Source organism: Phoxinus phoxinus (genome assembly GCF_949152265.1).
Source record: "Phoxinus phoxinus genome assembly, chromosome: 21".
Classification (NCBI taxonomy): domain Eukaryota; kingdom Metazoa; phylum Chordata; class Actinopteri; order Cypriniformes; family Leuciscidae; genus Phoxinus; species Phoxinus phoxinus.
Window position 1 is genome coordinate 5106511 of NC_136896.1, and position 27906 is coordinate 5134416.

At 36.6% G+C, this 27906-nt stretch overlaps 1 protein-coding gene across 5 annotated transcripts; it reads right to left on the reverse strand.

Annotated features, from left to right (window-relative positions):
- Nucleotides 1-1422: 1422 nt before the first annotated feature.
- Nucleotides 1423-16864, reverse strand: LOC306989571 (serine/threonine-protein kinase H1). Of its 5 annotated transcripts, XM_079595418.1 has the most exons (10): nt 16777-16864; nt 15041-15077; nt 14687-14896; nt 14348-14532; nt 11796-12561; nt 5538-5868; nt 4511-5304; nt 2232-2278; nt 1984-2101; nt 1423-1798 (listed from the first exon to the last, which is right to left on the reverse strand). In XM_079595418.1, exons 4-6 carry the CDS (start codon nt 14401-14403, stop codon nt 5578-5580), a joined length of 1113 nt encoding a protein of 370 aa, XP_079451544.1. In that variant the 5' UTR covers nt 14404-14532; nt 14687-14896; nt 15041-15077; nt 16777-16864; the 3' UTR covers nt 1423-1798; nt 1984-2101; nt 2232-2278; nt 4511-5304; nt 5538-5577. The 5 variants fall into 5 exon arrangements, with proteins under 5 accessions (XP_079451544.1, XP_079451543.1, XP_079451542.1 ...); XM_079595417.1 differs by having other exon boundaries at nt 4511-5868; nt 16777-16862; XM_079595416.1 differs by having other exon boundaries at nt 14348-14896; nt 16777-16850.
- Between the last annotated feature and the right edge of the window lie 11042 nt (nt 16865-27906).

Below are 27906 nucleotides of genomic sequence, written 5' to 3' on the forward strand. Positions count from 1 at the left end.
TGGAGAGAGACAGCGATCACCTGTGGAGAGCAGCGGGGTTGGTCGAGCTCTGAGAGAGGCAGGAAGAGTGCTCGCTTCATACAGGGAAACTTTAAACACACACAGGCATTTAGGTGGACATTTTAGAAGTATTTATCACTTTTATTAAGTGTTTTATTTGGATATTTTATTTAATAATTATTTTTGCATCTTCATTGGTTGGAAAGAGACACATTGATCAGATAGATTACTGTATTATATATTATAATATATAATCATATATAATATGTATAAATAAATAAAAATACATAAGTGTTGTTGAAACGATTAATCGTGATTAACCGCAAAAAAAATAAAAGTGTGTAAATATGTGAATATATACAATACAATACAACACACACACACACACACACACACACACACACACACACACACACACACACACACACACACACACACACACACACACACACACACACACACACACACACACGCACACACACACACACACACACACACACACACATATATACACAGACATATATTTACAAATTGTTATGTTAGATGCAATTAATCAAATTGACAGCACTTATTTATATATATATAGTGCTCAAGTGCTGTCAAATCGATTTATCATGATTAATCACATCTAAGAAAAATTTGTGTAGCTATATATAAATATACATACACAAACCTCTATGTTAGATGCGATATATATATATAAATATATATATACACAATATTCTATGTTAGATGCGATTATGCGACTATATATATAAGTGCTGTTTTATATATATATATATATATATATATATATATATATATATATATATATATATATATATACAGTATAGTGCATAATTTGCAGAGCTGAATAAAACTGAATGAATGAATCAAACGCTGAATGAAAAGTATGTAATATTTTCTGGGAAGGAAAACTCTCGCTGGGTTGGTACAGTGTGACTCAGAGTTTAATAATGTCTCAGAACAAGCAATCATCACAGACTTGCCTCAACATGTAGTAGTGAAGCCTTTATGACTTTTTACACCCACTGACAGGACATGATCTGTAATTTACCACTCTTCACTTCAATTCCACACATTTGTAATTGTTTGACACTAGAGTTAAATGTGAGTAGCCTAATATTGACATGGGTTCCAAAACACACACTGAAAAACTTATTTTTTTTATGAATGGTTGGGTCAGTGTTGATTTAAAGTGTTTTTCTGTTAGCTAAGACTGCCTTCTCTTTTATTTAAAAAAAAAAAAGTGAATAATCGTAAATACTTGTTTTCTTTGTTTAAATTAATTCAAAATCATACAACTGTAGGTTTATTTTTATTTTTCTGTCCCTGATCTTATTAGGAACGATTCATTGTGCATGTTATTCCACACAAAAAAGTTGTTCTTTGTAATCTTTAATTATAATAACTTGCTCTTCCTCTGTGATGGGTGTGAAACGCTGATTCATGTGCTTTGAATATTTCATTTTAATACATTTTTGAATTATCATAAAAACATGTAGCTGGCTGCATAGTTAAATCCAACAAGCTTTTACCAACCAACAGTATATGTGAAGTTGACAGTACAGCAGTGTTGCTCCAGTTTGTCTGACTCTAATGCAGTGGTGTCTGACTCTCATTTAAGAGGTTGCTTCTGAGTTATATAACACATTCGCTGGGGGAAAATGCTTTATCTCCCTCCCAAACAAGCCGTCTTCTCTGTGTCCTTCTTTGTCTAGTCTCTCTTTCTGGTTTTTCTTCTTCTTTTACATTTTTTTTGTATCTTCTTCTTTCCTGTAGCCTACTCATAGGCCTACTGAAATCCACAAAAGGCACATGTTCATATGCAAAGTATACTTAGATTCTTTGACTATCTATATGTGCTATCAAAAGCTTTTATGCATAAATAGCCTAATAACCCTTAGTTTAGCATTAATTGTCACTGAATCTGTTCTGGCTTGCCTTATTTAAACATGAACTCCAGTAGGCTAGGTCACTCACTCCTTGTTGTGATGCAGAATAGCAGCCGTCACGTGATTGTAAGACATTGATCTCCTTACGCCCTCTAGTGGTCAATAATAGACATGCGCATTGTCTCCACTTCCTCATGAGATTCATCCTGCAGACGCACATAACAAATAATTGGATTTAGTGGGTTGCATCAATGTCATGTTCATTTTAATTCACAGTTTATTACAGTTTAATGATACAGTTGGCCAGAAATAAACATTCGGTCATTATTTACTCACTGTTCATGGAGTTGTCTTCCATACAATGAAGGGAATGGGCACAAGAACTGTCCAGAAATGGCCAAAAAGCAGCATTAAAGTATGGGTTTATACAACTCATGCACTGTGTGGGAGCTGGGAGCCGCCATATGGTGAAGTGGAAGCAACACAGCGGGCGAAGGTCAAAGAGCAGAATTGGGACTTTTACATTTTGCTTGACCTTTACAGTTATTCGTTTAGCAGATGCTGTTATCTAATTCAACAACATAAGCAATTCATTTCGTTCATTCATTGACCTTTGACCTGTAATCTATTATAAGCCAGCAGTTCTCAACTATAGGGTCATGACCCAACATTGAGTTCTAACTGAAAATAAATAAATACATACATAAAATAATGGTGGAAAATAGCCTACTCGTATGAGATGCAGATTCTATTCAATAAGGCCTTAGGATCCAGTGTTGTTTTAGTGTCATTGAGTTTTAATTCATATTTTAAATGTTTTTATATTATATTGACATTTTTATTATTATCATTATTGATATTTAAAAAATATGTCTATATAGTAGTTTCTATTAATTTTGATTTCAGATTTAGTGTATATTATTAAATCAAGTTAAACTAAATGAAAATAATTAATATTGCCTTGGAAACGTGAAATAATTGACATTTATTTAATGTCAAATAATGAAAAGGCTTTCTTTAGCTTTAGTTTTACTTCTAAAAAAAGTAATTAATTACTTTAGCTACTAATTACATCTTCAACAGTGTCATTACTGTACTAATTACTAAATCCCATCAACCGCTCAAGGACTGCACTTTTAATTCTTTCAAATAAATATATACAATTATATAATTAAATATTATGTTATTTAAAAAATATAACAATAATCACATTATTCTTGAACTGACAAACATATTTAATGGGAGGTTACATTAAAAACATACATTTTGACATTAGACGTTAAATTTTGATAAACGTAAAGAAAGAATTGTTCTATAGTCAATACAGCATTTAATGCAATTACATCAGAAGTAACTGTAATTAATTTCAGTAAAATTAAGAGTAATCCCTTACTTTACTTAATTAATGCATTCATAAAACACTGGTTTTAGTTAAAATGACTATGATGGAGCCAAGTAAAAATGGCAGAAAACTATCAAGCAGATCTTTTAATTTTTCCTCATGCATGGCTTAATTGACAGACTGAATTCCTACATTCGTAAATAAAGCACAGGAATTCAGAAGCAGCCAAGGTCTTCATGGTTATTTTATTGCTAATTCTGTTTAATGGTCAGGATGTTTTTTAGTAGTCATCACAAACGCCATTAACAGATATTGAGCTGAGAGCAGAACGGCCCAATGCACAAAACAGCTTTATATGAAGCTGTATATTGAAGATGTTTAAATATTTCCCAACAGAGCAAAAGAAAACAGATGCAAAATTAATTAAAAACAAATGGGTAGAAGAAAACAAATGTAATGATGATTAGGCTACATCTAATGGTGAGAAAATTAAAATGTATCTGTTTGTTTCTCAGTAATATAATAAGCATAAGGAAATGTTGGTCCTAACAGCATTTTATCACACATCAGAATTATTGTAAAATGATGCATGTATTAGAATAAAGAGACATCATTTTCTTATGTAATGCAAAACAAAACAAAAGTCCATGCAATTGAATATTTGTCCAACAGAGGGCACTCACTGCCTTTTTTTTCTTTTTCTCTACAAGGGCATTGCCATATTTCACCATAAAACTACTTCATAACTCTAAAAAAGGAAGTTTTACATAAAGTATAGTGACTTAATCGCATCAGTGATGTGGCAAGGAAAAACTCCCTAATGTGTCAAAGATCAAGTCAAAATGTCTGCAGACACTTAAAACATGTCACCTTTATAACAGAGCAAAAGTCATTGAACACAATGAAAACACAATCCTCCATCTTCTTACATTGATGTCAGTTCGACAGACTGATTCCACATCATTGTCAAGATTATTTGCTTTGTTCTTCGTGACCACAATAGGTTTGGACACTCCAAATAAAAATATAAAACATCTGAATGCTACTGCATTTTATAAAACGCTTAGTTCCAATCCTTGATTCGGATTGGTCAATAGCTGTGTTTTATTGACGATAAAACACGGCTATGACCGCTTCACCCAACGGTTCTATGTATCACTACACAACACCCCTAGCAACCGCTCTTAGCAATGTAAACACATGTTTGTTCTCATTGATATTGTTCATTGAAGCTAGAGAGTATTATTGTGAGAGATCGAGTAAGCGAGTGTACCTGCATTTACAGTAGACATAGTTTTCCTTCAGGTCAGTCCTATATTCATAATTTAAAAAATCCGTTTTTATTGTCGGCTGCGATATCTTGTCTTTTTAACAGTTAACGTTAATGGGTTTTCCCGTGCCTATAGACATCTGTCAGTTGCGTCTTCCTTCTCCGTGATCACAAGTTTGATTTTATACTTTCAATATCTCTCTGCTGAACTACTGGAATGACTCGCTCATAAAGACAGTCTTTGCCGCCATCTATTGGTGAAATATTGTAACTTCTCTTGATGTTTACGGTCAGGGACTATTTTTTTTCCAGCGGAAGGAAGGCTTTTAGTGAATTTACTTCATAAAAGTAGCATAGATACACATTTTTCGGCTTTAATATTTGCCTTGTGTAGTAACCGTTTTATAAAAGCAATAACGTTAAGGTACGTTACTCGAGGCTAGTGCTGTAGCTATCGTGAATCATTATATGCTGATTAATTGAATGCATCCATTGCTGAATAAAAGTCTTAATTTCTGATAATATGAAGAAAAGCAGGACGGAAAATCTGCAGATCAGACCATTTGAGGTTTACACTCCCTTTCCGTTTGCGTTTTAGTCCGGTGCGTGATTCTTCAGGGGTGAAAAATGTACATTTTAAAATAGAATAGTGAGTTTATATAATCAGCTCCTCCTCATCTGATTAATGAAGGGATGGATGTGGGAGAACCGAGCAGAGGTGCTGATCTGTGCTTTTCTTTTTATAGGAGACTTTAAACTCCTTCGCTGTTCATCATGAGTAGGAGATCACAGATCTGCTGAAGAGAAATCAGCACAAATGCATCATAAATATATTAGTATGGGTGCATAGATGATGATATACCTTTAAAAAATGTCTGTATTTCTACATTAAAGTTAATCTACACGTTTTCAGGGATCATGTACATTTTTGATCCTTTAATTTTGTTCCTGGAGGTCCAATTATAATATTAGTCATTTCATTTTCTCTCTTTCACATGTGAAATGAGTGACAGCACTTTAGGCCTCTCACATAGAAATCTTGTCCACAGGGTCCAAAACTTGAGCCTGTACTAAGGCACTTCAGGCACTGTGACCTGTCGCTGTAACCGTAACCCAGACCTCATCGATGTCCGTGACCCAGCAGTAGAGCCCGAGCTGGGGCAGCGAGAGGAGGCCCGTGACGCCCGCCGCTGGAGGTTTCGGGAAATGGAGCGGTGTAGGTTCTTGTTAGAGGAACAGGCTGCCATGCTGACCAGCCACGGATGCTTGAGAGCTTCCTCAGCGGTCATACGGTGCTCGGGGTCAAGGGTCAGGAGCTGATCGATGAAGCTTTTGGCCAATGTAGATACTGATTTCCATGGCTGAAGGAGAGAGATTGAGAGTTTGTCAGTATAATAAAAGTCCATACATAATATTGATCAAGGTATTTTTCACATGCACGCACGCACACACACACACACACACACACACACACACACACACACACACACACACACACACACACACACACACACACACACACACACACACACACACACACACACACACACACACACACACACACACACACACACACACACACACACACACACACACACACACACACACACACACACACCCTTGTTCAACACCCCTGGTTCTTCTGATGTAAACAATGAAACAGAGATAAATAATATTAAAAGTAAAAATGACAACATAAAATGTAATGCCACTGAAATAACATAACTGCATAAGTGTGCACACACCTGAACTAATACTATTATCTTTGTAATAGTACCCCCCCCCCCCCCCCACCCCACACACACACACACACACACACACACACACGTTTTAACAGGGGTGTGCAGCATTTTTATATCCGCTAGTGGATACATAAACAAGCAAACCTAGCCGGGAAGGTTTTGAGTTGTGAAAGTAAAAGTATATTTTCATAACGCATCTTTTATCTCAAGGAAAGTTGTATTCCTTAAAATAACCCCTTCAAATAAAAAAGTTCATTTTAAATTAACACCAATTGTCTGGAGAGAATGTTTTACAGATCGGTGCATGATTCAATAACCTTGAAAAGACTCCAAGAAATGAAATATCTTTATCAGAATCCTTATACTGATCTCTGAATCAAACCCTCCAGCCCACACTTTTCCAGCATGAAAACCAGCACTACTTTCCTTTCACTGCTGGTGTTGCATTCAGTCTGTGTTTCGAACAGCATCAAATCACCACAGATCTGAGAACCAACAGCACATCTATGGCTGTAAATGTCACTGAGCACACACACACACACACACACACACACACACACACACACACACACACACACACACACACACACACACACACACACACACACACACACACACACACACACACACACACACACACACACACGCACTGAATGGAGACCGGACCGCCGGCGTCTGACCACCACTGACCTGTCACCGACGCTTCTGCCTCTTAAGCTGCATTAGATATATAACTTGGCATTTTCGCCTCGTCGCAGTCTGAATGTGAAGACATTAGTCAATAAATGTCACCGGTTTTGAATAGATCTGAGACTCACCGCTAATTTGTAGGAGTTAATAACCATCTCTGATATCTGAGAAGCTCTCAGAGGAATTTATTTTATGGTATAACAGAAAGAAAAACAAGAAAAGCAAGCGAGAATAAATGATGATCTGTGTGAATCAAAAAGAGTTTACAAAAGATGATTCTGACTCTGATTGGATAAGCAAAATACAGGAAGTTGTCACATCACTGGGGTGGGGGGGGGGGGGGGGGGGGTTGGACATGATGTTAAGAATACACCTAATAAAAACAAAATTACTGTAGAAATAATTGAATTCATGATTTTAAACTTTTTCCTTACTCATTATTTGCATGGACTGAGACAGTAGCTGGATGCCACATGCTGAAGTAAACATGCAACCTATTGAGGTCACATGACAATGTAGCGTATACAACACACACACACACACACACACACACACACACACACACACACACACACACACACACACACACACACACACACACACACACACACACACACACACACACACACACACACACACACACACACACACACACACACACACACACACACACACACACACACGGTTTCCATGTTTTATGGGGACTTTCCGGTCATAATGATTGTTGTCATACAGTATAAACTGTATATTCCAGTCCCTAACACTACCCATCACAGAAAACTTTCTGCATTTTTATATAAAAAACAGCTATATATAAAATATATAAAATATATATATTTTTATAAGCTGTTTTCCTCATGGGGAACAGAAAGTCCCCACACTAGGTACACCTCCCTAGTGAAAAAAAAGTATTCTTTATTGTATTTGAATATTGTCAATAGTACATTGCAAATATACTAACAAAAATTGTATCTCTAAATATATTAAATATATTAGCATCATGATTTTACCTATTTTCACAACTTTTAACACACTTAAAAATAATTGTACTTTAGTATATTTTCTAAAAATATATATTTTTTTCTATCTATTTGCACTTTATTACAAATATATTTTAGGTATATTTTAACTGTGTGCTGGAAATGATCATTGTAACAATGCATTCAAAGTATACTTTTAAAATACATTATAATATTTTGTACAAAGTACACATAAAGAGTGCATTTTTGTACCTCAAATGTATATATTAATACCTAAATGGTACATATAAAATTTTTAACGGGTACAGTGACAGCTTTTGTATAAATTTTTCTCAGAATGCACAAGGTCAAAAATTAGTGCTATTGCTACACTTCTGGGGACATTTGTCACCACAATGTAGGGTTTAGGACCACACACACGCACGCACACACGCACACGCACGCACACGCACACACACACACACACACACACACACACACACACACACACACACACACACACACAGTAATGACAATTAATCAGCCATGAAATTGACAATTGCAAGTATGTTGCTGACAAATGGATTTCAAAGAGCAAGTTTCATTCAAACACACAGAAACGCAGAAAAACACGAGTTTACAAGAAAACATTAAGGTGCATTAGTCTTGCTGTGCTCTATGTCAACTGAAGTAAAGAATCCAACAATTTCATCAAGGAAAAAGAGAGAAATCTGACATCAATAAAACATAGTGAGAGCCGAACAACTACCTCTGGTGTTCTGCGGTTCAATCTATCATTCTGTCCTGCAGAGTGATTGTGTATTCATGTGGTTAAATATATATCTGCGCAGAAACATGGGTCCGTGCCTGCATGTGTTTAACCTATAAAGGATGGCCGACTGGTTTCTAATTACACACCAAAGCGCAGCATTTGAATTCACTTCCAGGCGCACATAAAAAATGAATTCTGCAATGAGGCTTTAATGAAAAAAAGGCTCAGTCCTTATTTTAAGTTGTTTTTAAACTTTGTTGTGTAGCGTTCTCCAGAGTCTTTAATAAGTGTGAGTATCATCTGTGTAGTATTAAATGAGAGAGATGAAACAGATTTGCGCTAAACGATCAGGTGTGTTCAGCGCACAGTGCGAGAACTTTTGATTAACTTTAACATTAATATACAGGACATATAAGTAGACGCAGGGTTTAAAAATAGAATGCAAATGAAAAATCCATGGAAACATGAATAAATCAGAAACTGAAAGCAAATCAATAATAAAACTGCATACCAAGTTCTTACAATTGTAGGTTTTATTCTTTACCAGTATTTAAAACCAGCGGTTTTCATATATTTTTGAAAATAAATGTATTTTTGGTTACACTTTATTTTAAGGTGTCCCTGTGTAACTACATGTACTACTTACTATAGGATTAGGGTTTGGTTTAGGGTTAGTTGCATGTAATTATCCATACTTTATAGTTATTACTATAGTAACTACATGTAACAAGGCTTAGGCCATTATAAAGTGTTACCTTTTAGTCATTTTTTAAAATGTGAATTAAAAAAATTATAAAATTAGCATTTAATACCAAAACAATGTATGTCAGTTTTGTTTATTAAATAATATAACATTGTATTTAATCTACTAATGTTTTCCAGGGGATCTTTTTTTAAGCTTCAGCTATTTAATCACTTTAATTTCTCTTTTTTTTTTACTATCTCAAGATGGACTCTATGTGCTACAAAAAATCATATAAAAATAAATTACATTTGGAAATTAAAACATGTTTATTAAAGAGGTGATTGCCTGTATAAGCACACAAGACAACTTCATATGGATGCATTGTAAAGCCACACACACACACACACACACACACACACACACACACACACACACACACACACACACACACACACACACACACACACACGCGGGTGTGGGTGGGCGACACATAAGTCAGGTAGCTGGTGGCTGTTTACACAGGTGACCAGATTTCACCTTCCCACACACACAAACTCTGTTTGCCCTTTACTTTACACTCGGCTGAATGTTTCATTGCTCTGGTTCATTCCAGGTGTCTAAGTGCTGTTAGGCCATCACAAGCTCAATTTTGATTATGAAGATTATGAACAAAGTACACAAAGAAAATAACATAGTTTGCCCCAAAAAGTATCTGGATACAGTTGGTCAGTTAAAAATGTATTAAATGTCATTATGGCTTTAAAACGGAACTTATACATTTTTGGGTCGGTAAGATTTGTTTATGTTTTTGAAAAAGTCTCTTAAATCGTGATATAATATTTGGTAACACTTCACTTAAAGGGCACCTATTATGACATTTAAAATGTTCCTAATGTTGTTGTGGGAGTCCCCAACAACAGTTTTACGTGCATGCAATGACAAAAAACACTTTTGTTTTCGTATAATATGCATTTATTTGTACCTGATTTGCTCACCGACTCCCAAATGATTCGTTCAACGACTCGTTTTTCAAACCCCGCCTTTGCGCGACGCTAATCTGCGGTGATTGGTCAGATGACCCAGCAGTGTTTACAGAGATAATACTTATTTTTAACACGGAGTGCAATGATGCTTTTATCAATTAAATTGTATTATAATAATGATTATAGTCCACTGCTTTATAGTTTGTAGTAAAAAACGAAAAATAAGATAAAGAATTTAATGTTATGTTAGCGAGCATAGCCCAGAGATCATATTGTAAAAGCACAATCAGTCTTTGTTTGCATTAGCCCGATGCATAAACATAACGTTTTTACAAAAAAAAAATGTAGTTACGTTACTACGAGGTATTATTCTATTCTTTAGACAACTCCGAAAACAACGACAAACACTTCACATATCTCAATACAATTGTCATTGAAGACCTAGAAGCTAAACGGTGCTTACACAACAAACAAAATAATTATTAAGCATGCTACATAAAATATAAAAGCAAAAATTAATAATAACACTTACAGGTTGTGATACGGAGGAGGAAGCTGATGCAAATACACTTGGAACTGAACCTTCCTTCAATATCAGCCGGCTCGCGAATCCAAGTTTGATTGCATTTAAAAAGCAATCGTCTTCAAAATGACGCGAACAAAGCACAAGGCTCGGACTATACTTCTGTGGTATAGTGAATTGTAGCCACTTAGTCTTCAAATGCTCCTCCTTGGGCAGATGAAAAAAGTTTGCTTTTGAGAACTTCAGAACACAGCGTCTCGTCGCCATGATGTTTTCCCTGGCCTTGGAGCGCAATAAGTGGGCGTATCGTATTCAAATAACTTGACAAGTTGACGTCATCTAGTCAGAGAAAAAGCTTCGGTCTTCTAACGATTCATAAAAATGACTCAGAGTCGACTCTCACTTTTGAAAGACAATAACTTTATATACGGTGCACTTTCATATTTCAAACTTTGCAGGATGTTTTTGTTCACTTAGATCTATGTTACACACTACATGAAAGGTAAATTTCAAAATTCCATAATAGGTGCCCTTTAAAGCTGCATTTGGTTTGATAATTTGTAATTTAATGCAATGAGATTCAGATCATTTTAAGTGTGTCTTAAGCAGAGATGCAACAATGTATCAGCTATAGCATGAAAAAGGCAGATATAACAAACCGGTAGTTTATTAATTAACTGCGTGAAGGCACAGAGTAATGTAGTATAATGTATAACGTCTGTTGCATAATCATAAAATAATGTTGGTTTAAGATTTGTTTTTTTTTGTTTTTTGCAAAAATAACCTCTAAATGTTGTAAAGCAGCCAATAGTTAAAATCGTTATCGGCATTTAAAAAATCCTATCGGTGCATCCCTAGTCTTATGTGTCCAAATACTTTTTAGGCCACTGGATGTGTGTATGATAACTGTGAGGAAAGGTATTGCGACACTCACGTCACCATGGAAACTGAAGCTGCCCCTGAGAATGGCCCTGAAGAGCCTCGGGCGGCTGCTCTGGTCGAAGGGCAGTGATCCGCTCAGCACGATGTAAGTGATGACGCCCAGCGCCCACATATCCACAGCGCTGCCACAGGGTCTCTGAGCCAGCATCTCAGGGGCCAGGTACTCCGGTGTCCCGCAGAGTGTCCTCACAGCCCAATCTTTACTCTGACGGCTCTTCTCGAAGTCTACAGTGCTAAAGGACGAGCCGCAGTTAGTGTCGTGAGTTGAGACACTTGTATCTTCCTTGCTTTGAAACGAGGCCGGCGTCTTGTCCCAACAAGCGAGCCCAAAGTCGGTTATGATCAAGCGCGAGTCCTGTCCCGGGTGGTAGTACAGTAGGTTTTCAGGTTTGAGGTCCCTGTGGATGACGCCTAGCGAGTGGAGATAGCACAGCCCGCTGGCCACCATCTTCAAGGCTTTGGTGGCGTCCCGTTCTCTGAAGGTTCCTCGGGCGAGCATGCGCTCCAAGAGCTCTCCTCCCGTGGCCAGCTCCAGAACCAGGTAGACGCGATGTGGCGTTTCGAACACCTCAGCCAGGCGGATGACATTGCTGTGGTTCACCCGTCGCAGGACGCCGAGCTCTGCTTGACAGGCCTCGTGACCCTCACGACCTTTGACCTCCAGAAGTTTGATGGCGAAGGGTTGGCGCGAGCGCCGGTGCTCAGCACGAACCACACGGCTGAAGCTCCCACAGCCTATCAGAGCCTTGATGTCATACCTAGAGCAGATATACACACTGTTATTTGAGTATCATTGACCTTCTGAATAGCGCAATGTGCTCTGATTGGTCGGCTGGAGCAGTGTGTTGTGATTGGTCGGCTGGAGCAGTGTGTTGTGATTGGTCAACCGGTTCGAATGCGTTTCAGAAATGCCACAGCTATTACCATAACTGTGAGTTTCAACACAGTGCTAACACAACTTAACCAGGCTTCACGCTTTTTATTTTGCATATGTCTTTGGCAGGAATTATTTAAATGAGGAATATTGTGACAGGTTCATATTCCCGGAAGAAAACTCAAGACTACAGTGGAGGCGTTTCAGGGAGTTCAGAAACAGTGACACTGATATAGAGAATAATTCCTTTTGGAGTGACTTTATACTTTGTAACTAAGAACGTTTAACATTTAAAAAAGCATAATATATCATTTTTTCAATATACATTCCTCTTACTTAAAGTCTAATTTTGTTTTTGTCATTTTTTAAAATATGTGCCTGATTAATAGTTTTATTTAAGTACATGTTAAACTAAATTAAAATTATAAATGTGTCCGTGGCAACTAGCTGAAATAAAATAAGTTATACAATCAATTATGGTGATTTATAATTAAGTGATTTTTATTTTTTATTTTATTTCAATTATTTATTTTATTTCAAGTAATACATATTTTTTTATGGTTTTAGTTTTAGTTAGCTATAATAACCCTGTTGAACACTGAAGCATCTGCTATGATAGACTATTGTGCTGCTGTAATTGGATGCATCAAATTAAATTACATCTCATTATTTCATAAATTACATTTCATTATTACTTTTAGCCTGATATTAAATGCTGAGAGTGGCACTGGTGGACTAATAAATATGATAAAGCAATTCATTATAGCAGAGATATTTAATTGACATGTCGTGTTTGATATCTTAATTCTGTCATCCAGTCTAAAGTAATAAAGTTTATGGCATTGTCAAGAATATTTCATAAAGGTTATGTTAGGAATGGAATACTAGCTTTCTGTTTACTGCATAAATACTGGCTACTATTCATCTAAGAATTGCAAGTGGACAATGACATGTCAGTCAAATGAACTCATTATATTAGTCACATCATCACCTCATTACATCAATGTTTAATTCACTGAGAGGCATCTAGTTAATTTACATTAAAATGTTAATTCTATAATGTTCAGTGTCTTATTTACTGGCAGTCCGAACAAAAAGTGAGTCCTGATTAAGGAAAAAGATTTAACAAACTGCAGCTGAGATTATTACTAATTTGTAACAATGAAAATTAAAAATGCACGTCAAATTACACAACTTGACAGTTGTGTTCACTTTTGTTGTTGAAAAAACATTCTTGCAAAATTCTGTTTGTGTTACACTGAAAAAAAAAAAAAGTATATGCTTTCTGATTGACCATGTGACACTGAAGACTGCAGTAATGGTTGCTGAAAATTCAGCTTCGCATCACAGGAATACATTTTTTATTGTAAAATATATTACAACATTAATTGTAATAATATTTCAAAACATTACTGTTTTTACGGCATAAATAAACGCAGCCTTGGTGAGCATAAGGTATTTCTTTCAAAAAAAAATTTTTTAATCTTACCAACCGCAAACTAACCGCAGTGTATAAAACAACATTTTTTGCTAAACTTCAACTAAAATGTCCCATTACAAATACACACAGACAATTCAGATACTGTGCACACAATAAAGTGTCCATTCTACACACATGCTCATTCTATTTTTTGCAGTATGGTAGTATGCTATTCTGAACTCATCGGTACCTCGCTGTGATTCGTGGATCAAACTTCGCACGAAACTTTGCATTAGGATTCCTCATCCTCTCCTCCAGACGAACCAGTTCCTTGACTCCTGATATTCCTTCTCGGGAAGCTCTTCTGCCGCTTCTCCTCCTCCAAAGCCAAGCTTGTTGTTTCTCGTCACACTTTTCCCTGTCGGTCTCTTGTTTCTTGAAGTTCACAACAGAGTTGATAAGAGAAAAACATCCATTTTTGGAGGGCTCAGGTAACACTTTGCCAGAACTACTTCCCATTATAAAGACCTTACAGGGTGAGAAGCATGGACATAATCCATCCAGATGGTGTTAAAGAACTGACACTTGCCTAACTGAACGAAGCGTCACAGATCCTTCTCTTGGACACGCAGGGCTGGTTTGGAGGATCATGCGCAGGGAACAGCAGCTGTAGTGCACTTGCACATGACCGGTGCATTTTCAGCACAGGTGCAATAACTCACACCTGAGTGATGGGTGTTTGATCCACGGGCTGTTTCAGGGCCTTTTAACAACGCTTAAAACAAAGGCAGTTGATCACCTGTGGATGAAACCATTAATACTTTTAAAGTCACAGTAAAGTTTGAAAATGACACTTTTTATATAGGGGTTTATCTGTAGAAAATATAAATATAATGCATATAAAATCCATGAGATATTGATAAAAACTCTAAAAGAAACTTACCTCTGAATAATGTGGGCATCATTTGATCTTGTCACTCCTTTAAAATGTTAAAAGAGGAAACCATGATTATTAAAAGGGCAAATGTCATGGCACAATTGTAAATAAAAATATGATGTAAAAAATTATATATACACTCTAAAAAATGCTGGGTTGTTTTAACCCAATTTTGGGTCAAATATGGACAAACCCAAACGTTGGATCAAAAATGCAATTAAAAAATGTAACCCAATGGCTGGGTTTGTCCATATTTGGCCCAAAATTGGGTTAAAACAACCCAGCATTTTTTAGAGTGTATATTTATTGCACACTGTCTTATATGCTAGAAAAATATAATTAATATTTCATTTTTTAACAAAAAACATTCTGTTTTCAAACACTAAAGTCAAATCTATAAAGTCATGTGACTAAAAAAAAACAAAAAAAAACCTTGCACTGGTTGTGTGTGTGTGTGTGTTTTTTGTTGTTTTTTTTGGCGTTGTATTGATTGTGGCATATTGTTTATTGACATATTGTACTGTATATTGGCGTATTGTTTCTTTAAAATTCTACTTAAATTGTATTTATTTAAATTAGATGTTTAGTTTGCACAAAGTTATATGTGATGCCACTGTAAGGATAGCTCCAATTTCGCTATAACTTCGTATAGTGACAATAAAGAATCTTGAATCTTCCTGATCAGAAGCCTGTTTTTTTGTCATTAAACGAGGCCTCTTAATTCTCTGTAAAAAAAAACATTTACTCAAAATGCTCCAAGACCTTTCATGTAGGCGTATTAAGATAGGCAGGGAAATATATGGGAATGGGACATTCAAATAAATGCAATCATAGACAAATATCTTCCTATTATAGCTCATGCCCAGTTTAATTTTATTTTTTCCCAATTATCATTAAAATTTAAATGACAGTCGACCAGACTGAACAATTCCCAGTTCACACTTCTTACCGGTCCATAGGAAGGTAAAATCCTAAAAGACTGATCAGAGCAGACATGACCGTTCTGTAAATTTCCAGCTAAAACTGTGAAGGACTGGACATTCCCTTTCTTAATTTTCATTTCTGGAGTTCATGACTCCGGCGAGCTGTAATATACCTGCATAATATGGCTAACAGCTGAGCTTTAATCATAAAAAGTACAAGGACGTTTTCCATCACATTTAAGTGTGTGCTGTAAATGAAGCTGAATAGAATGAGCTCATTTAAAAGAATCTTTCAGCCTGATAATGCTGCGGCACATTGAGTCAAACCGTCTGGATCCTTATTGGACATAATGAAAACACATCTGATATTTGGTGCGGACACTATAAAATAATATTAATATAATGAATGCACCTTCAGTACATGAGTCTGACTGATCAAGCCTCGGTGTAATTTCCAATGCCTCCGCTAGAGTGCAATATTGAGTTTTCTATGTTTATCAAATTGATTGAAATAAATGGATGAAGAGCGTAATTAACTTGTTTTGACTGCTGCGATCATCCATCGTAATCCCCAGATAATCCAAGCCTAATCCATTGCCTAATCTGAAACCTTAATTGCCATGGAAACGTCACAATACCGAGGAGCCCAGCAATTACGGGCAGATTTACACTCACATGAAGTGCTTGTTGTGTTTTTTGCTTATGGTGCCACTTATCAGGCAGCATGATAAATGCAGTCGACACACATGACAAAGTGAATAATCAGACCCATTTATAATCGTTCAGATGGAGTTGGCAAGAGAAACTTGAATTACTAACCTTTGTCTCGTACAAGAACTCATTATTGATAAACAGGAAATGAGCAGAATTGGGTGTCAGTATCCTGTAGAAACTCACCACGTGATGTGGCGTGGGGATATTAACTGCTAGTTTACAGTCAATGCAAGTAGTCAAACAATCTTTAGACTGAATGCTCAAGCTGACCCTCACAAAAAAATAGTTTATTCAAATGTGCTATTACTAGAAATAAGCTATACTAGCACTAGAAATAAGATAGCCTACTTTTAGTCTACTTTTTAGGCACTTCCCAGAAATAGGCTATACTTAAAATTACACTTAAATACTTGACTTATACTGACAGTAGAATTTGTGTAGTCTACTGATAGTGTACAGATTAATTTACAGCAGATTTCATATACTTTTAAGTAGCCTACTTTAAACTTTACTCCAAACTTAAAGTATTGTTAAAGGTATATTTTAAGTATACAAATTAATACCTTCACTGGAACCTAAAGTAAACTTAAAAGCAGTGTACAACTACTAAAGGAGTTCACGGAGAGTACCTCAAAGTGTACTTTCATAAACTATAAAAAGGTGCTACAAGTAACTATCATAAGTTCACTAGTATATTATGCAGTGCAAATGTAAAAACGAAGTATACTTAAAAGTATACTTTTATACACTAAAAAGTGGGCCATATTAGTACCAAATACTGAAACAGTACATTTACAAGTATACTAGAGTCCATTTATATAATTTGTATACTTACTACATAAAGTATACTTAAAAATATTTTTGAAATTTACTTAAGTAGCCTGTAATTAATAAAATTAACTTGAAGTATTCTTATTTATATTTATATTTTGTAAGAAGAGACAATTTCATCTTGAAAAACACTTAAAACTGAACTCTGAATATATTCTGAATAGAAGCTTATTACTCATTGTGATATGTACTGTATGCTAGAGGGGATACATACATATAATATACTATGCATGTACACTGTATACTGCTTTTTTACATTTTAAATGGTATAAGTGAAAATGGTATAAGTGCATGTCCAATTATTATACTAAAAATAGATATGGCTATTTTGCAATTTTCATTGAATATTGTGTTCAAATGCAAAACCCTTAGCAGTCTGATTAAATGATGAGTCAAAAAAGACATGCTAAGATTACTGCAATTACTCATTCAACACTGTAAATAGGAATAGGCTATATATATATTTAAACATTTCATAAGTATGTATTCTTCTCTTTTATTTTCATTTCTGGTTATTATGACATTTTAAATTAATAAAACCTTTTTTTTTGTATATTTTATTTTATATGTAAGTTGTTTTATGGTTATAATTATTTTATGAAAGCACCATTGTGTATGTAATGTGCTCCAGTTTATCAATAATCTTGCCTTATGCACATGTTTAGCAAAATGTTGCAGGTCATTCTGGTTTTATTTGTGCATATAGTAGACCTATATTAGTATTTATTCTGAACATATATGTGATTTAGCCGATCTAAAACATAGTCCAGTTAATCAGAGAACTAGGCAATTAGAAATGCTCTCTGCCTGTCAATCATTGTGAATGTTCCAGTTTGGCTGATATCGTGTTGGACATGTCTGTGGAGGGCAGGGTTTTGGAGTGATTTTGTATATGATGGAAATGAGCCAAATCACTTACAGCACCTTTACGCTGGCACACACGAACAAACACATGGACCCGAATTCTACTGAAAATAAAGTTAAATCACCGTTCAGATGTTGCTCTCTCTCAGGCTGTTGTGCTCTATTGAACTGATTATTGCACTGCCCACTGCAAATAAACCACAGTGTGTGTGTGTGTGTGTGTTTATTGCCTCCACTATTAAAGTTTACACTCCTCCAGTGCAGCAACACCAAAATGTGATCCCAGCTGCTGGAGTTCTACTGTACTTATGAGTAGAAATGTAATGTAACATTTCTCTGTGACTACCAATAACAATCCCAGTTTTATTAAATCCAAAATCCGAGTCTTACATTCTCGGCAGTGAGATGATGAGGCTGCCACGAGGAAGGATAATTCACCCAAAAAGGAAAATTCGGTCATCATTTACTCACCCTCATGCGGTTCCACATCTGTATGGTGTTATTTTTCTCTGTCAGACACTAAAGGTGAATTCGGAAGAATCTTCACATACATTAAATGTTTTTGAACCTGAATATGATAGACCTTCGCTCTTAATACAGACTGACATTTTGTCTACCTCTCAGAAAACTTGCATGAAAGATGTATTAACTAATTTTAAAATACATTTACAGGACTTTTATGGTGCTTTTTAAAGCTTGTAAACGAAAGACAGCTGTTAGCTGTGAAAGATATGTGAAGATTCTTCGAAATTCACCGTGATTCATGGAAAAACTGAACAGCATATGGGTTTAAAATGACATGAGGCTGAGTAAATATTGACAGGGTAAAAATACACACAAAGTTTGAAAGAAGTATTTTATGCTCACCAAAGCTGCATTTATTTGATCAAAAACAGTAATATTGTGAAAAATTATTAAAATTTACAATAATTTACAAAATGTACAATAATCAAGAAACAATATTTATTATCAGTGTTGAAAAAAGTTTGTTTACCCTAGTGAATAAACCTATACCAAAATGTATTTCAAATACCTTTATTTCAGTATACATATTTACTGATATATACACACACACACACACACACACACACACACACACACACACACACACACACACACACACACACACACACACACACACACACACACACACACACACACACACACACACACACACACACACACACACACACACACACACACACACACACACACACACACACACACACACACACACACACACACACACACACACACACACACAGTATATATACATATACTATATATATATACCTATATATATATACTTTATAGGCCTATACATATATACTGTATATACACACATATATATATATATATATGTATACATATAAAGTTGCACCTTTTAAAGAGACTAAAAAATCTGATGGAACATGACTAAATTCTTCAGATGAGACATCCTTTTTGTATTTTATGGACTCAAAGGGGCTTTAAAAAAGTGATATTGGCTCAAGGTGCTGTTGTAAATACATATCCATTCATCCGTTTGCTTTTAATGAACACTTCAAACTATGATGTGCTCTGGGTCTTACATCTTAGCAAGACTTGTAATTGAAGAATTGATTGCAGGCACCGTAGTTGGTTAGACATCAGTGGGGGAAAAAAGGACTTATTTACCTTTCAGGTCTTTGAGAACTGGACGAAATCAATCACTCGTTCCACCCACTCTCCTGTTCCTTGCATCCATTTGCCTAGTTTCCTGTCTTTCTGCAAAGATGTGGTGAGGCTGTTTTTTCCCCTGGTCATCCTGCTGAGCTGCTTCTGCAATAAGGAGCTTGGATGTGTCCCTGCGGCGTGAAAACTAAACTAATCAGCGTGAGGAGTGGGACCGGCACTGGCTCTGTCTCCTGCAGCAGAGACTCCTTCGTCACAGCAATGGCCTGTTTCTCTCGGGAGACCCTGATGAATACTCTCATTTTCCTGTTGGAGGAACAGGAGCAAGGGGAAGTGGGGTTGGAAGAGGTCAGCAGACAAATAGCCCATGATGCCTTGATTGAGCAAATCATGAACATCGCACCAGTCGGTAAAAACTTGATTAAAGTGACTGATTGCAGCGCCTGTGTCTCTCGCTTTATGAAGCCAAGGAGATGTGCAGCTCTCCGATGAGCAATTAATGGACGTTTCTGCTAATTGGTTTCTGCTGGTGTTGGCCTCGGGCAGACCAGCAGGAGGGGTGAGGCACACGACTATCAGATGAAAGCCATGTACAACAAGCAGATAACCAGGAAAAGGCATCCATTCGGTTCTGGATCGTGTTGTGTTGTGGCGGTTCTGGTTGTTTTTCAGGACGGAGCTTTTGCATAGGACATCAAGTGACACAAAACAGCATGGGTTTATAGAAATTTGCATAAAAGTAGATTCGTATTACCAGGAACTTAGGTGGAAATTGTAGGCATACATTAACTTTTACTTTTATTCTGAAAGGATACTTTAAATTGGTCGAAAGTTACAATAATGACATTTATACTGTAATATGACAAGGTTTGTATTTGAAAGGAAAGATGTTCTTTTGAACTTTACATTTATCAAAGAATCCTGAAAATATTTTCCAAATATTAAGCGGCGCAATATTTGTTTCTTGAGCAGCAAATCATCATATTAGAATGATTTATGAAGGATCATGTGACATTGAAGACTGGAGTAATGATGAAGTAAATTCAGCTTTGCCATCAAATGAATAAATTACATTTTAAATTATATTACTGTTTGATCATATAAATGCAGCCTTGAGCATAGAGACTTCTTTCAAAAACATTAACAAGTGTACGGTAGTGTATATTTATATGAGATAGACAGACAGACAGAGGTGGATGGATGGATGGTTGGATGGATGGATGGATGGATGGATGGATGGATGGATGGATGGATGGATGGATGGTTGGATGGATGGATGGATGGATAGACACACAGACAGAGATGTATGTATGGATGTTTGGATGTTTGGATGGATGGATGGATGGATGGATGGATGGATGGATGGATGGATGGATGGATGGATTTATGGATGGGTGGATGGATGGATGGGTGGATGGATGGATAAACACACAGACAGAGATGTATGTATGGATGTTTGGATGGATGGATGGATAGGTGGGTGGGTGGGTGGATGGATGGATGGATGGATGGATGGATGGATGGATGGATGGGTGGGTGGGTGGGTGGATGGGTGGATGGGTGGATGGGCGGATGGATGTATGGATGTTTGGATGTATGGATGGATGGATGGGTGGATGGATGGATGGATGGATGGATGGATGGATGGGTGGATGGATGGATGGGTGGATGGATGGATGGATGGATAGACACACAGACAGAGATGTATGTATGGATGTTTGGATGTTTGGATGGATGGATGGATGGATGGATGGATGGATGGATGGATGGGTGGATGGATGGATGGATGGATGGATGGATGGGTGGATGGATGGATGGATGGGTGGATGGATGGATGGATGGGTGGATGGATGGGCGGATGGATGTATGGATGTTTGGATGTTTGGATGGATGGATGGATGGGTGGATGGATGGATGGATGGATGGATGGATGGATGGATGGATGGATGGATGGGTGGATGGATGGATGGATAGACACACAGACAGAGATGTATGTATGGATGTTTGGATGGATGGATGGATGGATGGATGGATGGATGGATGGATGGATGGATGGGTGGATGGATGGATGGATGGATGGGTGGATGGATGGATGGATGGGTGGATGGATGGATGGATGGATGGGTGGATGGATGGATGGATGGATGGATGGATGGGTGGATGGATGGATGGATGGATGGATGGGTGGATGGATGGGTGGATGGATGGGTGGATGGGTGGATGGATGGATGGATGGGTGGATGGGTGGATGGATGGGTGGATGGATGTATGGATGTATGGATGTTTGGATGTTTGGATGTATGTATTTATGTGTAAGGATGGATGGATGAATAGATGGACGGGCGGACGGACAGATAGATAGATAGATGAATGAGATCATCTGCAGTACAGGTCTCCATGTTAGTGTTTTTCTAGGAGAGGACATAAGTAAAGTAATGATTCAGAGACATTTGCTGTGTGAAGAAGGTCTCTAGGTGACAGTGAGGGGGAACATTACCTAAAAGTGGCCAGCTAAGGCCATAACAAGAGTACATATTGCTACCATACATCTTGGTGATAAAGCGGAGCGCTTCACAGGGGTTAAAATCACTCCTCGCTGAGATGTTGCATGTTGTGACAAACAAGGAGTGTTTTTAATGCATTTCTTTCAATAGCCTCGACAGGCCGTGACAGATTAAACCATAACATTTGAACCACAGCAACAGTAAAAAGGCATTCCAATACTATTTCTCCCACTATATTTCATTCGCATTGAAAGAAAGTTTACTCAAAGGGGTAAAATGAGTCTGTAGGGAACCATTCAATTAAACACAAGAGATATGCCACTTATGGTGGAGCTTTCAGAAATCTAATATCCGTTCGGCACATCCATCAAGCCGCAGGGCAAACTTATTTAAGCGCAGACCCGTCCAGAGCGTAAAAAGTCTCATGCATTGAAAAGAAGCAAATTTAATTTGAAAACGGGGTTGTCAAATTACTTCAATTATACTGCACCCTGAATTTCCATCACATGGATTGCACCGAATGGATTACGTCTCCTAATTACTGAGGCGCTTTTCAAGGGGAATGATTTCTGTCACTTTGATGTGGTTAAACTTCTTTTTCTCCCGCTTAAGTGCACTGGTTGCTACTGTGAGGCACTTAGCAAGAAAGTAGCTTAAATGTTTAATCATCAAACATTTGCACCTTATTTAACAAACTTGTTTGAGGATCTTCATTCCGCTGCTTTCAATATCGTGGAACGGAAGCGGTTGGGCAAGACGAATGCAACTGTGTCGAAACATGAACTGAATTTATAATCAGATGCTTTTAAAGCAACACACACGAGATGAGGCTCAAGGAATATTTCCCGTGATTGTTTTCCACCAAAACTCTCAAATCTCACATCCGCTTTTTGTGTTCAGATTCAAAAATGATACTTTGAACGGCACTTCAGGCATAGCAGTGAATTCTGACTTATTTCAGTCTGTTATGGTGATCCTATAGTTTAAAAAGTGACTGCTCAACTCCATATTTCTATATTTTCTTCACTTTCTTCACCAAAGACAGGAAGCTTTTCAGTGCTAGTGCAATCTAATAAAGAGCAAAGCAAGCAGAACTGTGCAATTGATGCTTTATCTCTATATTTCATCATTTTTATCATGCCACTCAGAAGTTTGGGGTCAATAAGATTAGTTTTAGAAATAAATTAATATTTTTTACTCCGCAACGAAAGCTAAACTGATCAAAAGTGACAGTAAAGACATTTATAAAGATTTCTATTTCAAATAAATGCTGTTCTTTTTTTTCTTTTTTTTTAGCAAAGAATCCTAGAATACAAAGTATTTCCACGGAAATATTAAGCACTGTTTTCAACACTGATGATAAGAAATGTTTATTGAGCAAATCAGCATATTAGAATGATTTCTGAAGGATCATGTGACACTGAAGACGTAATGATGCTGAAAATACAGCTTTGCATCACAGGAATACATTACATTTTAAAATATTTTAAAATATTTAAAAATGTAATGTATTCCTGTGATGCAGGAATATAAAAAATATTTAACATATAAAAAATATGCAGGCTTGGTGAGGATCTTTATTATATAACATTTAAAAAATCATTCAAAAACATCAAAAACATCCCCAAACTGTTGAATGGTACTGTACATTAGGAGTTTCAGTTTAGCTTTAACGTCAAGATAAAATGCATAAAAAGTAAATGGTACTGTTAACCTTCACAATTACAGCTTCTTATGAACAATACCAATTATCTTCCATTATTACATATTTCATTCAAACACTCCCATCTCCCAAATACAATGTAATCATTCTTACAATCACACAAATAGTGCATGATAATACTTCATAAAAAAAGCTACACAATCTTTCTCCGGGGTCCTATACCCTTTTAAAAGGTACTAAAATATACCTTTTAGGTACTAATATCTACTTTTAAGATACTAATATGCACCCTTTAGAGGTAAATAAGGTAAAAAGCACTAGTGACAGCTTTCGTACATTTTCTTCTGAGAGTGTATGGACAACTTTTATGCCTTTATTTTGTGTAGCTGTTTAAATATTGTTCAGAACTTTTCATTTTGTGTTGATATAATATCATGTACATATTTGGAATGACATGAGGATGAGAATTAATGACAGACTCTTCATTTTTGGGTGAAATATCCCTTTAAGAGGAGAACAACACACACACACACACACACACACACACACACACACACACACACACACACACACACACACACACACACACACACACACACACACACACACACACACACACACACACACACACACACACACACGGCTGTATATTAGAATGACATATTGCTCCAACACCCATTGAAAAAGCTGATATCTCAGCAGAGAGCATCTTATCACAAGAGCACAGTCCCTCTACATTACATCTCATATATTTATCTACATCTCCACTTCCCACATGTCATATTTATTTACACACTTTAACAAGACGGGAGGATCTTGGTGTAAACTCAAGACCTGCAGTTATGCTGTTATGGCCCAAAGTGCACCAATGTCCTTATCCACATTCACTGCCTCAGTAAACCCAACAAGTAAACATACCTGGGGAAAAGGAGGTTAGCGGTGACCTTTACACCATCTCCACTGTGATCTTGGGATTTTCCCTTTACTTTGCATTTTGGCTGAATCTGTTACATGCACAACGCAGGCTAATAATAATAATAATTCATTACATTTATATAGCGCTTTTCTCGACACTCAAATCGCTTTACATAGAAGGGGGAATCTCCTCAACCACCACCTGGATGATACATATACATTTTTACATCATTTCCTCACCCTCATGTCGTTCATGTCGATATATAAATCACAGCGCTTTCATTTAATACTATTACTGTATCATAGTACAGCCAAGTATGTCTAATATACCTAGAGAAAGCACTCTGTTAGCATTATACATTTCAATTGCAGATAAGTTTGAAAGTGTATGATCTGGACGCTGTCATGTTTGCTTCAATTGGCACTCCGTTCACTTTTCTTAAATCAATCCCATGAGCTATAAATGCCTGCCAGCAGATACAGGGAAAACACCAATCCATTTCACACTGTTAAGAGCTCTCTCTCTCTCTCAAAAAAAAAAAAAAATCTTTACCAGCCAAACCATAGTACTTTTTTATCCATTCAGGGGTGTGATTTATCGATTGGATACACTGGATACATCTTTTCATTCACTCTAGTTTCTGCTGACTACCTCTGCTGTCAACTTGTTAGGTCTGCACCCTCAAGTGTCCAATGTGTGATTTATCCAAAGCCTGCTTCATCCCAACATCACTAATGTTGTGGTATGTGTTGTGGTAAGTGAGGAATCTCTCCCCAAACAGCGCAGGGCTCTCTGCAGTCTTTAAACACCCGAGAAACCACTCTCTTATGAAAGCCACTAGATAAATGTAGGGGCTTCTTGTTAAGATGTAGTTTTCTAGGTCAGAGAAGCGATGTGGTCATGTTCAGCTAGCATCTCGAAACAAGCTGATGAAAAATAAAGGCAGGGTAAAAGAAGAAAAGCTTGTATTGCTTTCATTTCCAGCTCTCAGAATTAAACTCATATGCTCTGAGAGGTAGCTTTCTTTGCAGACTATATTTGCTGGTGCACTGGGTGCTGTCCAAGGTACTGAACCTGTATGGAGACAACAACACCGCTGTCCATGGTGCTGGATTCAGCAACACTGAGGTCTGTCAGTCATTTTTGGGGGGATTTTGTGCCATTAATCCTGTAAAACAGAAAATACAACTTCAATTTTAGGGCTATCAATAAGCTCATGGCTTTTGTCAAATTATTTAAAAACAAACAAACAAACAAACAAACAAACTAATAAATAGAAAACAACAGCATATGCATGTTGTCAGTTTATATCAATATCACTTGTGAGTGATATTTCATACAATTTACAATGAATTAAATCAGTTAAATGTGCCTCTTGGATAAAAAAAAAAAAAAAGTTAAATAATTAAATTAAATGCAATTAAATTTAAAATAAAATAAACAAAATGAAAAATAAAATAAGCAAAAAATGATTCAATTAGATAATTACATTGAATGTCTAATTATAGGGTGATGCAACAATTTGTTTTTACCTCAATTGTTTTTTATTTAAAGGTAATCATTGTAATAATTGGCACTTTAATAATACTTATGATAATGCTACATGATATCCAGTTTGAGTTAGTAAAGAATTGATGTTGATGAAGGCATGTTTGAGCCTTACTGATGAGGCAATGGAGGTACATAAGACAAAAAAATAAAAATAATAATAATTGTGAAATAAAAATAATGAGGAACATAACTGGATTGATTAACACTTCACTCTGCCTTCCTTTGATTCGAATGCAATTCAACGGTATTGCTGTTAATTTTTCACTGTCACCACACACGTTTAATTGAGGATTCAATGACGACGAACAAGAATAATGTAAATATTTGTAATGCAGACATAATGATCTCCAAGTTGTTCTTGTGTAATTATAATAAAAGTAGGCTAAGGAAGTTTTGACAGCAAAATAAGTTGTTGTGATTGATTGCATGTGATGTAATACAATTAAAAGAAATTAAGGATTTGCATTTTAATGACATTATTATCATCAGTTAGACGGATTCATTAGTCTTTATTAGTTTGGTATCAGCGCAGACAAGTGCAGTCAGCAGAGCATGAGAAATGTAATGACATGAAAACGCTTCAGTATAGCCACACACACACACACACACACACACACACACACACACACACACACACACACACACACACACACACACACACACACACACACACACACACACACACACACACACAGCGTCTAAAAGGCACGTAGATATGCTGCGGGGTGTCAGTGAAAGCTACAGAAACTAACTAGAGCTTTAAATGGAACTGTCATAACCTTAGATCATATCACACACACACACCATCATCAACATATCACATCACTTCATATCATCCTGCCTTTTCTTGGCAGACATGGCAATGACAGCTAGCAGATGGGTCAGAGTTGTCATGACGACAGACAATCATGATCTAGTGACTCAGTATGTGTGTGTTTGGAATGTATATGTTTTATGGCCACCCTCGCCTTTATGTTGTATTATAAAACAAACACACACACACTTTTACTCTAGTTATTAGGCTTAATTATAAGCCTTTTTGGTATCTGAACAGGGTTAATTAATGGAGTCAAAGAAGCACCCTCATTTTCCACATTGATTATCATCAATTAATTTAGTGTACACACCAAGATAAGACAACGCTGTCTTTGACTCGTGTAGGGAATTAACAAAATCCCACCATGAAATATTGCAAGTGAAATAGGCTACCATTCCCATTCTGGAGTCATATGTTAGTGTGAGGAACGGACTGA

What these genes read in the sequence shown, in the direction of transcription:
- LOC306989571 (XM_079595415.1), bottom strand. Translation starts at nt 14,616, where the DNA reads ATGGGAAGTAGTTCTGGCAAAGTGTTACCTGAGCCCTCCAAAAATGGA. An exon ending in GATCCACGAATCACAGCGAG is followed by an intron (nt 12,562 to 14,347) that starts GTACCGATGAGT and finishes TATCTGCTCTAG; the next exon opens with GTATGACATCAAGGCTCTGA. An exon ending in GCTTCAGTTTCCATGGTGAC is followed by an intron (nt 5,869 to 11,795) that starts GTGAGTGTCGCA and finishes TCTCTCCTTCAG; the next exon opens with CCATGGAAATCAGTATCTAC.